Below are 14367 nucleotides of genomic sequence, written 5' to 3' on the forward strand. Positions count from 1 at the left end.
TCTTCTCAGGGGAAAAAAGTAAATATATTAATGAGTATTGTCCTTTAAAAGACAAAGAATTATGCCAAACCTCAATGGCAGTAAATCATATCAGTCTTTGATACAAGTTCTAAAATGAGCTAATGTTACGATCCAGTTTAAACCCAGAAAAGCAAAGAAAGCTAAGTCTCTGTGCATAAACCGGAAAGAACTTAGAAGGTTCAAAATATTCCCAGAAATGAGATTAAAACCAAACGAGGTTAGATGTTGATGCCAAAAAATGGATGTATTTTATTTAATAGTATAAGAGGCAAAGAGAAGGGAAGAGAAAAGAAAGAGAGAAAGAAATGGAAGAAAGAAGTGTGCATCTGGGATGGGGGGACAGGGAGAGGTGACAGGGGTTAGGTGGAAGCACATCACCCATCCAAGGGTCCCAGCAATGTCTCGTTGCTCCCCTCCATCTGCTCTGCTGGGGTGAGGGTCCCCCGTCGCTGCCGTGGCCACACCGCCACAGGCTCCGCCACGCCGCCACACGCCAGCACACCACACGCCAAAGAGTGCAGAATCCCGTGGATTAATGTACACTTTGGGCCAGGTGGGAACACCCACGTGCCTCCTCTTGCAGGGGCTGGCTTGACACTGTCCCTTGCAACACTGAGGGTCTGTTGCATCATCTCTGGTGCTCTGGTGCAGGGTCTGGGGACCCCTTTGAGGGGGGCCCCTGTGATGGGCCATGTCACCCCCTTCTGCTGTGGATAAGCTTCCCCCCCCCCCCGGTGAGGACCCCTCAGCTGGGCTCCCCTGCACAGGGGAGGATGGGCGGTCACTGCACCAGAGGCTTTTCCCAGATACCCAAAGCCTCTCCTCCTCCCACCCTTTGGTGGAGGGTCTGTGCAAGCCTGGCAGCTGATAGCCCTGGGGCTGTGGTCTCCACCTTGGAGGTGTTAAGCCTGTGCTTTGTGAATGTCCCCAGCCCCTGTTACTTTATCTTATCTTCATCAGTGAGCAGTGTAAGGCCTCAGTCAGGGTGTGGTAGTCTTCTTTGCAGCTTTTGTAATACAGTTTTAAAAGTCCTTTAAGAAAATGTTTAAGTCATAAAATATAATATTTCAGTCTCTGACAGCTAACTGCTACTGTAATGAGGTTATTCAGTGTTTTGTTATTGAGTGGAAACAGCAATATTCTTCACATCTAGTATAATAACACCAGAATATTATGAATTAAAGGATGACTTGCTCTGTTTTGTTTTCTTGCAGGAACTGGTGGCTCGATATGTTGCTTTGATTCCTTTTTTGCCAGATAGTGTGTCATTTGCTGGAATTTGTGATTTATGGAGTACATCAGATGTAAGCAACGCATTAAACAGAAGTTCTTTATCCTCTTGTATGTGATGTAGCATCCTAGTGGCCACTGTTTTTGGGGGGAGGTTGTAGTAGATTAGCTCTTGAGGTCCCTTCAGACCTAAATTATTCTGTGATTCTGTTATTGTGAGGATTATTTTTCTTTGAGACCTTTATTTCAAAGAATAAGGACCAAAGCGTGAAAAAAGTTGCTCATTCTGATCTGAGCCAAAAATTTTATCTTTGATAGGTTGAAAGTAGCTAAGAATACCTTAGGGCTTTAAAGCATCTCCCGTTTTTTCCGTTATAAACCAGTCCCTAATGTCATAGTCATGTGCAAGTGAAGGGATGCTGACTGATGGAGACTTTACAACTAGACTTAAAATGGATCATTGTCATTCCAAGGAACTGCAAAAAAGACATTGCATGTAGTGTCAGCAATAATGGGATATTTAGCCTTCTCTGTCACATAAATCCTGTCATTTAGAGAATAACAGCAGACATTGTTGATCACAGTTGAAGTTTTTATCATCTCAGAACTTTCCTGAAAAATTGTCTTTCTAAAAAAGACAAAGACCCTGGTTCTTGTAATAAAATCTCAGGTCTCATGGGTTCTCACACCATTAACTCTTCATCCTGTGTGTTGAAGCAGTGACCAATAAACAGTAAAGATCAGTTGCAAAGATCTGAGAGGACTCCTTGCTTCAGATGTGTTAAGAAACATTATCAAATGTTGTAAGTTGGTAACTGCTTAGAAAGACCTTTTTTTTTTTTTTTTTTACTTAATACCTCAATTAGCAATTTCTTTATCTTCTGGCGGGAGATGAGGAAGAACACGCCGTGCTCTTGTGTAATTATTTTCTTGGTATGGGGAAAAAAGCCTGGCTTATCATTGGAAATGCTATTCCTGAGGTAAGAAGATTCTTTCATTTGGCCTAAGTATTAACTTTTATTCTGTGAAGTCTTTGGCCCCCAGCAATGGATAGTTGTTTATTGCTGGGATGTTTTTCCAGGATATTATCTAAACATTGGTGCTGAGAACTGATTTTTTTAGAGAAGCAAATAAAAAATTGAAAGTGTATTTTAGTATATGTCTGGGTTTTTTCCTGGACCTCTGTTTCCATGCTTAAACTCGTAGTAGTTGTCATCATAATATACCAAATATCTGTAACCCTTGATTTGATTTTGGCTTGTATAAATGGTGCATCCAGGACAAATTGATGGAGACAGTCCCTTCATAGTGGCTCAGTCATGGATACAAGGACTGTGAGAGAGTTTGTGTGGGATTTGGTACAGGTTCAGAGATTATAGGAGAGGGCTAGGGGCAGGCCAGGGATTGTTAATGGTCACACACATATGCTGATTCTCTCTCTGGCTGATGGCAGAGCTGCAGCAATAGCAAAGATAGATTGGTTCAGGCTGGACAAGTCCCTCTCCCTCTGCCCACTGTAATGCAGGCAGTGTCTGCTCTGCCTTGGGCTGCTGGGAGCCACTGTGGCAGCAGTTTGTCTCAGACTGGCCCAGAACTGAAACACTGAGGTTGTTTTGCCCCTTGGGAGATGCCTTTGTTCTCAGGGAAGCACTCAGATTTCCAAGTAACCAATACTGCTCTTTTCAAAAAGGTGGTAACTGTTTACAATGCAAATTTCTATGTACATGTGAAAGTTTTGCTGCAGAGAATTTTGGTAAAAATTTCTGTCCAAGCTGGTTTTTTAAGCACATTCTGAGATACTGCAGTGACAGGAACAGGTACTCAGATACATTCCTTCCCCTCAAAGTCTGATGGAGATGCTAGTCATTAATAAAGCATTTTGTAAGGAGGAGATTTATTCCAGGTATTTCAAGATACCTTAACAATATAGGAGTTGACAAGAACATGGAAGAGCAGTTTAGGGATTCCTGGCAGAGAATGTAGAGAGCTGGGAAATTCCTTACATGCCTGTGAGGAAGGCTGATGGCTGAGGCACAGAGTGCGCTGCCCAAGTCCTTCAGTTCGGAGATTGCCCATGGATGAGAGCTGTGGCAGTAGCCAAGTAGGATGTGTTGGTACTGAAGCAGCATCTGGTAAACATTCCTGTATGTGGAATTTCACATCTGTTTGTAGCTGAAACAAGACAACTTTCAGAATCTGTATGTTAAGAATAGCTCAGAGCTCTGTATGTCTGACATTTCTCTGCCACATTATTATGTAAGTGTTGAACTGTAATGAACCTGTAAATTCTTCCAAGCAGTTTGCCCTAAAAACCACTATCAATTTCAATTGTAAAAATTTAGTATTCCAAAGAACACAAAGCATATTGTCCTTGTAACCAGTTTTCAAACATCTTTCACATTCTTTATTTTTTTCTTTCCTAGGGACCAACTGCATATGTATTAACTTTGGAACAAAGTCAGTATGTAATTTGGAATCCCAGTACTGGATGTTTTTATGGGCAGTATGATACTTTCTGCCCCTTACAAAATGTGTACTGTCTGATCAGCTGTGATAATGTAAGTGTGCCCAGTCTTGTCACATTTCTATACATGTAAGGGTCAATAACTTGATTTTTTTTTAACCTTTGGCATCATTTGTTCATCATTGTAACTATATTTAGGCTATCATTTATTAGCATTATTCAATCTTAAGTAGGTTTTTCAGCTGCTTTAGATACTTAAAATAAAGATTTTTTAATCAGCATTTAGGTGGATCAAGAGATCTGTTAATATTTTTCATTACTGAGTTTTACTTACATACTTCCCAGAGTGGATGGCCTAAGATTAGAGCTGCTTAGTTGAGGAGTAGTCATTCCCCAAAGATAATAGTTTGTAGGTGAAATGTGACTGAAAAATAAGAAACAAAGTATAAAGGAGTCACTTAAGTTGCCCATGTGACACTGGGCACAGCCTGAATGGATCAATGTGCACAACACAGAGCTGGCACCTCAGGGCACAAAAACAATACAGGTTTTCTGCCTGGCATCAAGTCTTCCCATTTATTTGCAAATACACAGGTAATACTAGTGCATGTTCATGATATATTATTCATTGTGTGGCTGTAAACTCTCCGAGATAGTGGGGGGAGAGATTGTAAGAGCTGTGCTGCTCTGGGCAGGTGAAGGAGAGGCCACAGACTGGGAGCTGAGCCTGTGCTGGGAGGAGCAGAAACCCTGGGAACTGTCCTGCCAGCAGCATTCCCTGACTCGGTTGGAAGCCCGATCTCACATGTTCTGGGGACACAAATAGGGACATGATAATGAGGTAGAAAGATGTGTGAAAGTCTGAAAATGAGGAAACAGGGCAAACTTACAAAAAGAACCCTAGGGTTTATTTGAATGGAAGCTGGAAGTTGAGTTTAAAAGTTTGCTCCTCAGTTTTTTGGAATGCCACACATTATGAGTTTTGTTACTTAATTTTCTATGTTCTATTCAAAACACAGATCATGACTTTAGATGAGAATTTAATATTCTAAAGCACATTTATTTTAAAAGTAGTCAGTTCTTTCACTAAAAGCATTTTGAGGAGTGGCAGAGTTGTTTGGTTGGGGGTTTTTTAAGCAGTACTAAACCTACAGTTAAGAAAACTGTAACTCGATTGTTAATTGCTGGAAGAAGCAACTAAGGACTTGAGCACTGACTTGAACTGCAGAGCACAGTATCTTTCAAGGCAACTAATTCCAGTCTCAGTGAGACTGAGCAGGTGTGCTGCATGCACCACAGCCACACCACTTCACATCCAACTGGGGCAGAACCAGCTGTCCTGGAAGCATCTACGCAGAACCTCAGTTACAAAGGGTCGCACACATGATTAGCACATTTACATAGTAATTGCTGGTACATTTTGCAGCCTTAGCAATAGTCATTTAAAGGTTGTTTGAACAAGAATGCTACAGTGCTTGCACGCTCCAGACTAAGAGCAGAGGCCAAAATGAATGTCTGTAAAGAAGGAGAGTGTGAGATATGGGTTCCACCTGCTGACAAAATCTACACAGGAGCTGTGTCTTGTGTGTCTGCAATCTCTGCTTGTATTCTGCAAGATACACTTAAAAGAGCAGTGGCGCCAGGGTGCAGCAGCTACCAGGCATCACAGCCACAGCTGCACTGGGCTGGGCTTTTGGAAGAATTTAATCAGAATTCAGAAAAGACTTGTGCAGCAGTCCAGAGGGGTAGAAATGCAGCTCAGAACAGGAGAAAGAATTGCTACAGGAGGTTAACATTATATAGTATTTTATTGCTATGTAAGTGGAATGTGTTCTGTAGGTGTGATTATATGCTGACAGCTAAACCAGCTTTGCTTTCCTGTAGATTTGGTTTAATGTGCAAGAATATGATTCCCCAGGAAGGATAAATTTTGATATCAGCAAACCAAAACATTGGAAGCCTTTCTTTTCAAGAAGTTTGCCATTCCCTGGTCTCCGCAGCATTCAGGTATTGATGGATCTATTGCCAACTCAATTTGAGGGGTTGAGACATCACAGACTTGGTAGAAAGAAGCAGATACTAAGTTCCTTGGAGTTCTTAAGTATATTTATGTAATAGCACTGGTTTTTAAAAAAGATTTCCCACTTCCTCCTTTAAAAAAATGAAAGCAGGAGTACTGCAAAAAGCTGATTTTATACAGAATTAATGCTTTTGCCCTCTGTCTATGTAAGATCTCAGGACAACAGTGAAGTAAATGGGACGTATCTTTAACAAAAATGTATCTCAAGTAGGAGCTTGGTATTATAAAGAAAATGTCGACTTTTGTCTCATGGCTAAGAAGGCATTTTTTCAAGCTGTATGAACATCCTAAGTAAAAGGCCATAAATTTCTGTACAGTTATCAAAGGTGTAAGCAGTTGAAATTTACTGGGGGAAAAAACCCCCAGCATTACACACAAATATCTCGTTAAACTTTTATCATGTCTCTATTAAGGAATATATTATTTTAGCATAATTGTAAATTCCTGTGAGCATCATCAAGGCAGAAACTCCTGAAGTTACATTGTTATATGTCTAGAAGAGATTGCATGTTTTAATATTTGTTTTATTTATTGCTAGCCTGAAGAATTAACTTACGAGCATTCGGATATGGCAGCTGCACTGGAACTACAGAGCAGGTACTTCTACCTCCAAAACAAGTGCCATCAGTGCCGATACCAAAGCAATCCTAGGTAGTCATGCCTAGACCTAAAAACCTGCTCTGAATGCCAGGAGAACGGCCCAAAAAATCAGAAGCTATTGTTTCAGGGCTTTTTAAAATTGTCTTTCTTCAATAGAGATTGCGAGATAGAAAGAACTAATCAATCATTGCTCTACCATTTCCCAAAAAGCAAAATGGTGTGGGGGGGATGAGAGGAGAGAGTGTAAACTAAAAGAGGATTGTAAGCCCATGGCCTTCCATGCAGGCACTGACAATGCAGACATTACTACACAGCTTTGTTGGCTTCTCTGCACTTTTAGTGAGCAGTAAGTTTAACCGAGGTTCTCAGAATCTGTACTGTCTGCCAAGGGAGATTAGTTCAGATATCCAATACTAGAATTGTAATAACCAGTCTTATCTTATTGCAGGATTGAAAAAATATTAAAAGATAAGATTATGGAATGGAGACCAATGCGCCCAACACGTTGGAACAGATACTGCACCTCCACCCTCCGTAACTTTTTGCCGCTGCTGGAACAAAACCAAGGCAAAGATGTAGAAAATGACCATCAGGCAGAGCTGCAGAAACAGCTGGGAGATTACAGGGTACACCTGTGAACATAAATGGCTTGTGCATAGAAGCAAGAAGTGAAATCCCTAGGATTTAGTATTGCCACTCCATGGTATAGAAGAGTGTCCTAGGCTGGTTATTTCTTCTACTATCAAAATTCACAAGAGATTTTATACCAAAGATAAACCATTGTAATATTTATAGAGTGAAGCAGTGATGATCTGGTTTATTTCATTTGTAATGTTGAAGATAAAAAGTTTCTGCTGAACATAAGAATGTAAAGTTAATTGGGTGCAGTGTTGTTTTATTGCTGCACAATAGCCACTACTGCCAGTACATACACGAGTGCAGTCTCCCAGCAGCAGCTGCTATGGGGCTGATTGGTGCAGCAGCTCTCAGGGTCAGTACGAACCTGGTACTGGTGCTGAGTAGTGCTACACACAGTCTACTTCCAGGAACCCACACAATATGCTTTTCTTCAGTCTTCACTCTCTAAAGACAGAAGAGAATTGACTGATGTGTTTACTGCAGCCACTGATGTGCCTGGTGCATTCTTCCTCCAGGCTGTTGGAAGGGCCTTCTGTTTCCCACATGGAACACCTGTGGCAGTACTGGCAACTCTGGCCAGCCCCAAAATGAGTTGAGGTTTCAGTTCTGTTGGGCAGGAGACATTTGCTCAAGTCCCCAGCCAGGAGAACACAGTGACTTAAAACCACCACAAGACAAAAAAGCAATGAAGTTCTGCTGTGTGTTTATTAATGTAACTTTATTCTAGCAGATTCTAAATAACTTCACTTTGAGCTTAAACCAAATTAAAGAGGAAAAATGTCAGAAGCTTGCCTGGAGTGTGTGAAAGAGGGAGGTGTTATCAAAATACAAACATAGTTTCTTCTATTGCATCTCCTCAGGCTGGCAATAGAGAAGATAATCTGTTTTACTCAGCATGTAAACTTTTTTAAACTATGTATTTATTCAGGTGCCTTCACCTTTTCTTCTTACATATTTTTTTTCCTCTTTCTTTTTCCCAGGTCTCTGGCTTTCCTATTCATATGCCATATTCTGAAGTGAGACCTTTAATAGAAGCTGTACACAGCACGGGAGTTCACACCATTGATGTTTCCAACGTTGAATTTGCTCTAGCTGTGTATGTTCACGCTTATCCCCAAAATGTTCTCTCTATATGGATTTATGTTGCTTCACTTGTGCGAAATAGGTAGTATAGACCAGTCAGAATCCTGCAAGAATTTTGCTTATATAGTTGTAAATATAAGATTTCTCTTACTGCTGAACTATTCCAAGTGTTTAAAAATCAAATGAGAACATGATTTTTCGTAGCTTTATTTGCCCTAAAACCACTGAAGATACTAATTACTGCTAAGGAAGAGACAGACAGCTTAAATTTCCAGTACTAATAGGTGATTTTTATATAGTCTTTTATAGCTCCCTGTGGAACCTCACACTCTTAAAAGCATTACACATGCCCACATATAAGTGACAGTGCAGAGTAAAATGTTTCCTTGGCACCTCTTCAAGAGTATTTTTAGCTAGTCAGTTTATCTACAGCCCTTCTTCCTCTTCAAACACACTTGTAAATAAAAAAAATTTCCTCTACCTCAGTTTCTGAATTTTTATCTATGAATAAATTTCATGTACCAAAGAGCCATCAGTAAAGGCCATACTTCAATTTTTAAGAGGCTGCTTCATATCCTACTCTGTATTTTATATCTGTATAATGCCAGCACCATTTAGAGGTGTAAGAAATTTTCTTAAGAATTTAAAGATGAAAGATTTAATAAATATTTATACCAAACCTTAAGCAGAAGCTCATTCCTTTTATAGAAGAATTTGATTAAATTACCTAGGAGTAGGAAATACTTGTCTGCAAGTTAGCACACTTGCAAGTAAAAGATTATCAAAAGAATATTTACTAAAAATCAAATTCACTTATTAGTATGTAAGTAGTTGTGCTATTAATACTGATATAAATACATATCCTTTTCCTGCTGTTATCTTGCTAATCAAACTCTTCCAAATAAAAATGACAGTGGGTTGAGCTTAGGAAGAGCATTCATCAGGACCCTGCACTTGCTTTTGTTGAATTTCAGATGGTTCCTTTCTACTATCTCTCCAACCTGCCCAGGTCCTTCTGAAGGGCTGCACAGCACTCAGGGGGATCAGCCCAGAACTCCTCTCAGCTTTGTGTTGTCAGTGAACTTGCTGAGGAGGCATCTGGGCCTTCATCTCAGTCACTGATGAGTAAGTTAAATAATAAGTGAGCCCAATATTGAACCCTGGGGGACACCGCTAATGAGAGGCAGCCTTCTAGGATCTGCTGTTCAGCCAGTTCTCAATTCACCTCACTGTCCACTCATCCAACCCACACTTCTGAGTTTGCCCGTAAGGACGGTGTGGGATACAGTGTTGAAAGCTTTGCTGAAGTTGGGGTTGACAGTATCCACTGCTCTCCCCTCATCTGGCCAGGTAGTTGTTTCAACATAGAGGGAAAGAGGGTTGGTCAAACAGTGAATCCATCCTGACTATTCCTGATCCCTTTGTCATCCATGCAAATAGAGATGGCCTCCAGAGTGAGATACTCCATTACCTTTCAGGGATAGGGGTGATGCTGACTGGCCAGTCATTCCCTGAATTCTCCTTTGAAGACCAGGGTGGCATTTGCTTTCTTGCAGTCCTCAGCCACCTCTCCTGATCTCCATGACCTTTCGAAGATGATCATGAGTGGCCTCACTATAGTGTTGGCCAGCTCTCAGCACTCATGGACTAGTTGAGAGTCAGGGGCTGCTGCCACAGGTTCCCTCCCCTTCTACAGACCCCACTAGAAAGTACACTGTCATCACATAATGCTTGGCTGAACAGTGATGACATCTCCCAGGTTTAGTCCACAGTGTACCTGCAGCTCTTTCCATCCTCAGTTGTGTCTCTACCAGTCTGCACAGAAAATACCACCCAGCAGTCAGTAGAAGCGCCTCTGGCTGCACCTTGCCAGCCTCAGAAGGAAAGTTCTGGAAATAGATACAAGCAAGCCCACTGCGTACATTGTTACCAACAGTCTCAGCCAGCCTCACAAAAATGGCGATCCATCAACCTTTGGGCACAGTCAATGCAGCTTCCCTGAAGGTAAGTTGCTGGATCAGTGGTGTCCTTCTGTAGGCTTCAACTGAGCACTGAACATTCTGCTTCTGGCCCACAGTCAGTGTTAACCACCACCAGCTGACTCCACAGTAAGTCTAAACTCACTAGTGTTTTCTTACTTTACTCTTCAGTTTAGTGTGACCAAGATGGTGCCAAAACTTGCAGTTTATTGTAATCTCCAGCTCTGCCTGCACACCAACTTCCCAGACACCGAGAATCTTGAAAGCTACTATGTCACCATGACTGCTGTTCTAAATAAATACTACTCAAAAAAATTTATCCAATTAGGAAAACAGGTAAAAATTACTTTCTGTATTGTAAGTCCTAAAAATTAGGCAGGAGAAAAGAAAAACCTGTCTGCGTTCTAGAAAAGCAGCCACCTGCCCCTCCTCTGCTGGAGAAAAAAAACAGCCTGCAACTGTGCCACTCATGAGCAGGTGGCCATTGAACTTTACAACTTGCCCTGAGCTACGTTACTCATCCCTCACACAGTGCACACACACTACTCATATACGACTCCTCTCTTCCTAGCACACGTTTCACTCATCACATTATTCTCTGCTCCCTGCCAGTCTCTACTGTCCAGAGAGGAATCTTTTTAACTATCAAAGCAAGGGGGGAAATGCATTGCTGTCTTTCATGTAGTTCAGATGAATGAAACCTGACTTTCTTGGAAGCTGTTTCAAAAATGCAACTTAGCACAGTTATGGGAACCATAAAAACAAACCAAAAGCCCCACACATACTGGACAGTTACAGCTCTGTAACCATGACAACACCCACCCACCCCAACCTCTGCAGCCTTCTGGCATGGCACTTTATACCTTAAAAGCATAGATATTCAACTGCTGCATACACTTTTTTATTGGTGGGAATGTTTTATTTGAGTACGTCTTTCAAGCCCAAATACAAAACCAAATGCAAAAGGAAGGTGGCAATTTCCCTAATTTTGCAATATAAAGAACGACTTCAGGATGAGAAGAAAGGGGAAGAAAAAAGGATCCTAAAGATGTATAATTGTTACCCAAATGCAAACGATACAATTCAAATTCTCTGCAGAGGTTTATATTGTACTTACGGATTCAAAATTAAAAAAAGAAAGTCACCTAACACAAAATAATTCAGTAAAGTATATTTAAGTGCCAAAATTTGAATAAAGTGGCATTAAAAAAATCTGAAGATTTTCCCATCTTCCCCAAATTATGTAAAATAAAACCCAACACCCTTCAAGCCAAATGAGGTTGTGAGATTGTTACAACACTGTACAGTACACTCATAATTAAGATTTTGAAGTTGTGGGCAGGGTCAGGCTAGTATAACAAGTCTCACTCCAAGGATTGTTAACACAAGATGCGAACTGTAAGTAAAGTGCATGAGAGGAAGCCTGCTCAGCTAAATGAAGTAGACTGAAAGATCAGAAGTCAGCGGTCATTCGCCAGAGCGGCAGCAGGCCCGAAAACCACACTGCAAATTCTGGCATCCACTGGCGGTTTCAGCATGAGGACCTGCACAAAAACAAAAGAAATGTGAAAAGAAGAAAAGGCCACTTACTTAGATTCATAATTCTCATAACCTGGTGATTCAAAAATGTCTCATTTTTTACAATGCACCACACTTCATTCAGCACCGTGAAGTCCGAAACGCTGCCAGTACTATCACGGTGTAAAAACCTCACTTGGAACAGGTATTTTTCAAGAAATTTTTGCTCCATAGCTTAGTCCCATGAAGATAACACATCTAAAATGACACAGAAGTACCATGAGCAACACTAAAAGAGCAACTTTAAGCTTGTCACAGTCAGCTTTCAGAACTGAGCGTTTTTGACAATGCATTTTTAATTCCCATTTTTTAAATTCAGATGATGACATCGTGGCATAACCAAAGAAACCATAACCTCTAAAACTATGTCTATGATAATAGAAACAGTTTTTTAGTCTGGAAGGTTCTTTTTTTCTCCCTGAACACCTTCATCGTTGGCCAGACTCTCACATACTCTTGACTGGAAATTCGAAAACTAAAGAGAGAATCACCTTAGTATCGCTGCAGTCATCAGAAGCTGTAAGGCTAAAAATGAGCCATTCAGAAAGAAAGAACGAGTTGCAGGCACAGACAGTACAAACCAACACTGTAACTTGACCCACCTCCACTTACCTTCACTTACCCCTTTCATTTAAAATGTTAAAGTGACCATGAGATAAGAAATTATTGTATTTATTCAAACAGGATTTTATTTCCTGCAGCCATATGCCTGCTTTGAGAAACGTTTACACTCAGGTTGGCTGACCTCTGGCACCCAACAGAAACTGGAAGTGGGTTGCCGAGCCAACTCAAGCTGGTAAAGACCTAACCAGGACAACACAAATGTTCCCCATTTGTATAAGAAACAACAAGTATTTCAGGTGTTTTTAATGTATTTAGAAATACCAACAAAATCTTGTAATGAACTAGGGCACCATGCCCATGTCTGGCTTTTTTTTCCCCCCTTCAACAGTAAAGTCATAATTCAATTAATTTCCAAGAACCTGGTGTCTTAAAACCAGCTTCCTACTTCATGCCACATACCAGTAAGCAATACTCTACACTGTAATTAAGTTAAGATGCATAAGACTGAATAAAACAAACCTAAAACTATAATGAAGGACAACAGTTACAGTACAGTGAACTTTTCATTGGTCAATAAACTCATTTTCCTTTTCAAATCTTTTCATTCACCTGAACTAAATTTTGATCCTCCACGTCACTTACGAGCTAGAGTTTGAAAGCTTCTTCGTAAGTCCTTTAGAAAGGAGACTCGGTGCTTCTGAACAGCTGGTTTAGCAGAGCATGTTCTGTGCAGCAGCATTTTCCAAGTCGTAGCTGACCTTCCCCAGCATTGCCACAGCTACGCAGCACAGCAGCGATTCTGAAGCAACTGTCACATTTCTAGCAAACTGCTTGTTGACAAAATGTACAGAACCACAGCATCCCAAGGAACGGAATACTCAGTATAATTCAGTATTGTTTTCCATCCTTTTCTTGCTCATTTTAAGGATGCTATTCCTCATGCTCCTAACTGGAACATACAGACTTCTAGGTCCGACCAATGCTCCATCTAGCACTACCTTCACCACTGGCAACAGCAAATGTTATCTAGGGACGTGATATAAACCTATCATGCACACCTTTTGTGGTTTTCCAGCAACCCCAACTACTGCAGCAGGGACACTGAAATCCATTTCCTTCAGTATTTGTTTACGGCTCAGTTGTGCATGTGGGTTTTTTAACCTCTTTCTAAACCTCTTGACACTAACTCCTTCCACAATTCCCCACAGGACCAAGTTCCAGAAGCTCACTACACTGTGCAACTGCTTTAAATCACCTACAGCTTCATCCAATGCCCATGAACTCTAATACTGCAAAATTTGGAGAATTATCACTGCACATTCGCCTCATCTACTGCTTTCCCAGTTCTGTAAACAGTCATGCCCTTTTCAGCCATCTCATTCCCAGATTGAAACATTCCAGCCTTTTGTGTTCAGTTCCCTAACTTTTTAGTAGGCCTCTTCTGTATCTTCTGTAAGTCCGTTACATACTCTCCTCAGGATGGGGAGACCAAACCCGCATGCAGTGCTCCACAAGTGAGTGCCCCAAGGCTTCCAGGACCATGCACAGCACCCTCTATCTTGCTCTCACCACCCTGACGATGGTAACATTGGTGGCTTTTTTGGCTGCTGCTGCAAATAGGAAAGATCTCAGAATTAGCACCAACAGCTCTCTGAAATCATTATCTCCACACTGCAACTGCCAGCTCTGAATTCAGTTTCATAAAATCACAGTTTGATCATTCCCAACCACCCAGACCTTTAACCACACATAACGGCTGTAGTGAGGCTTCTTAGCAGTCCTTCTGGAAATCATCAGCATCAGTATCATTACTTGAAGACCACACAGCAGCACTCAAAAACTTGGAAATTACTGTGTGCATTTCTTACACCACAACACAAGGGAAATGCTGAGTAAGACTGATCTCACCACATAACTCTTGGGAGGGGAACAGGGAGAAAGCTGTCACCCCTCAGGTTCCTCCCCTGAACAGTGACCATTAAGCCCTTCCCTTTCTTCCTATCCTTTAGTTAGCTTTCAGTTTTTAAATTTAAACCACTCTTCCAGCAACTTAAGATCCCAAAAACTTGGATATTTCTGAGTAAATTGGATCATCTGAAAAGCTTATATGTTCATTTCCCAATTTATTA

At 41.1% G+C, this 14367-nt stretch overlaps 2 protein-coding genes across 9 annotated transcripts in view; one reads left to right on the forward strand and one right to left on the reverse strand.

Annotated features, from left to right (window-relative positions):
* LOC125326126 (complement C1q tumor necrosis factor-related protein 7) overlaps window positions 1-8594 on the forward strand; it is a 118042-nt gene extending 109448 nt beyond the window's left edge. For all 6 annotated transcript variants that reach the window (XM_048303980.1, XM_048303981.1, XM_048303982.1 and 3 more), the window contains 7 exons: window positions 1236-1325; window positions 2118-2231; window positions 3675-3809; window positions 5600-5722; window positions 6334-6392; window positions 6844-7021; window positions 8015-8594. In XM_048303980.1, the coding sequence (XP_048159937.1) occupies window positions 1236-1325; window positions 2118-2231; window positions 3675-3809; window positions 5600-5722; window positions 6334-6392; window positions 6844-7021; window positions 8015-8203 (888 nt within the window). In that variant the 3' untranslated portion in view covers window positions 8204-8594. The remainder of the gene's footprint in view (window positions 1-1235; window positions 1326-2117; window positions 2232-3674; window positions 3810-5599; window positions 5723-6333; window positions 6393-6843; window positions 7022-8014) is intronic.
* Window positions 8595-10990: 2396 nt separating this feature from the next.
* FBXL5 (F-box and leucine rich repeat protein 5) overlaps window positions 10991-14367 on the reverse strand; it is a 33957-nt gene continuing 30580 nt past the window's right edge. For all 3 annotated transcript variants that reach the window (XM_048303989.1, XM_048303988.1, XM_048303990.1), the window contains one exon: window positions 10991-11640. In XM_048303989.1, coding sequence (XP_048159946.1) covers window positions 11564-11640 — 77 coding nt within the window. In that variant the 3' untranslated portion in view covers window positions 10991-11563. The remainder of the gene's footprint in view (window positions 11641-14367) is intronic.

This window comes from Corvus hawaiiensis, chromosome 5, assembly GCF_020740725.1.
Source record: "Corvus hawaiiensis isolate bCorHaw1 chromosome 5, bCorHaw1.pri.cur, whole genome shotgun sequence".
NCBI classification, from domain to species: Eukaryota; Metazoa; Chordata; class Aves; order Passeriformes; family Corvidae; genus Corvus; species Corvus hawaiiensis.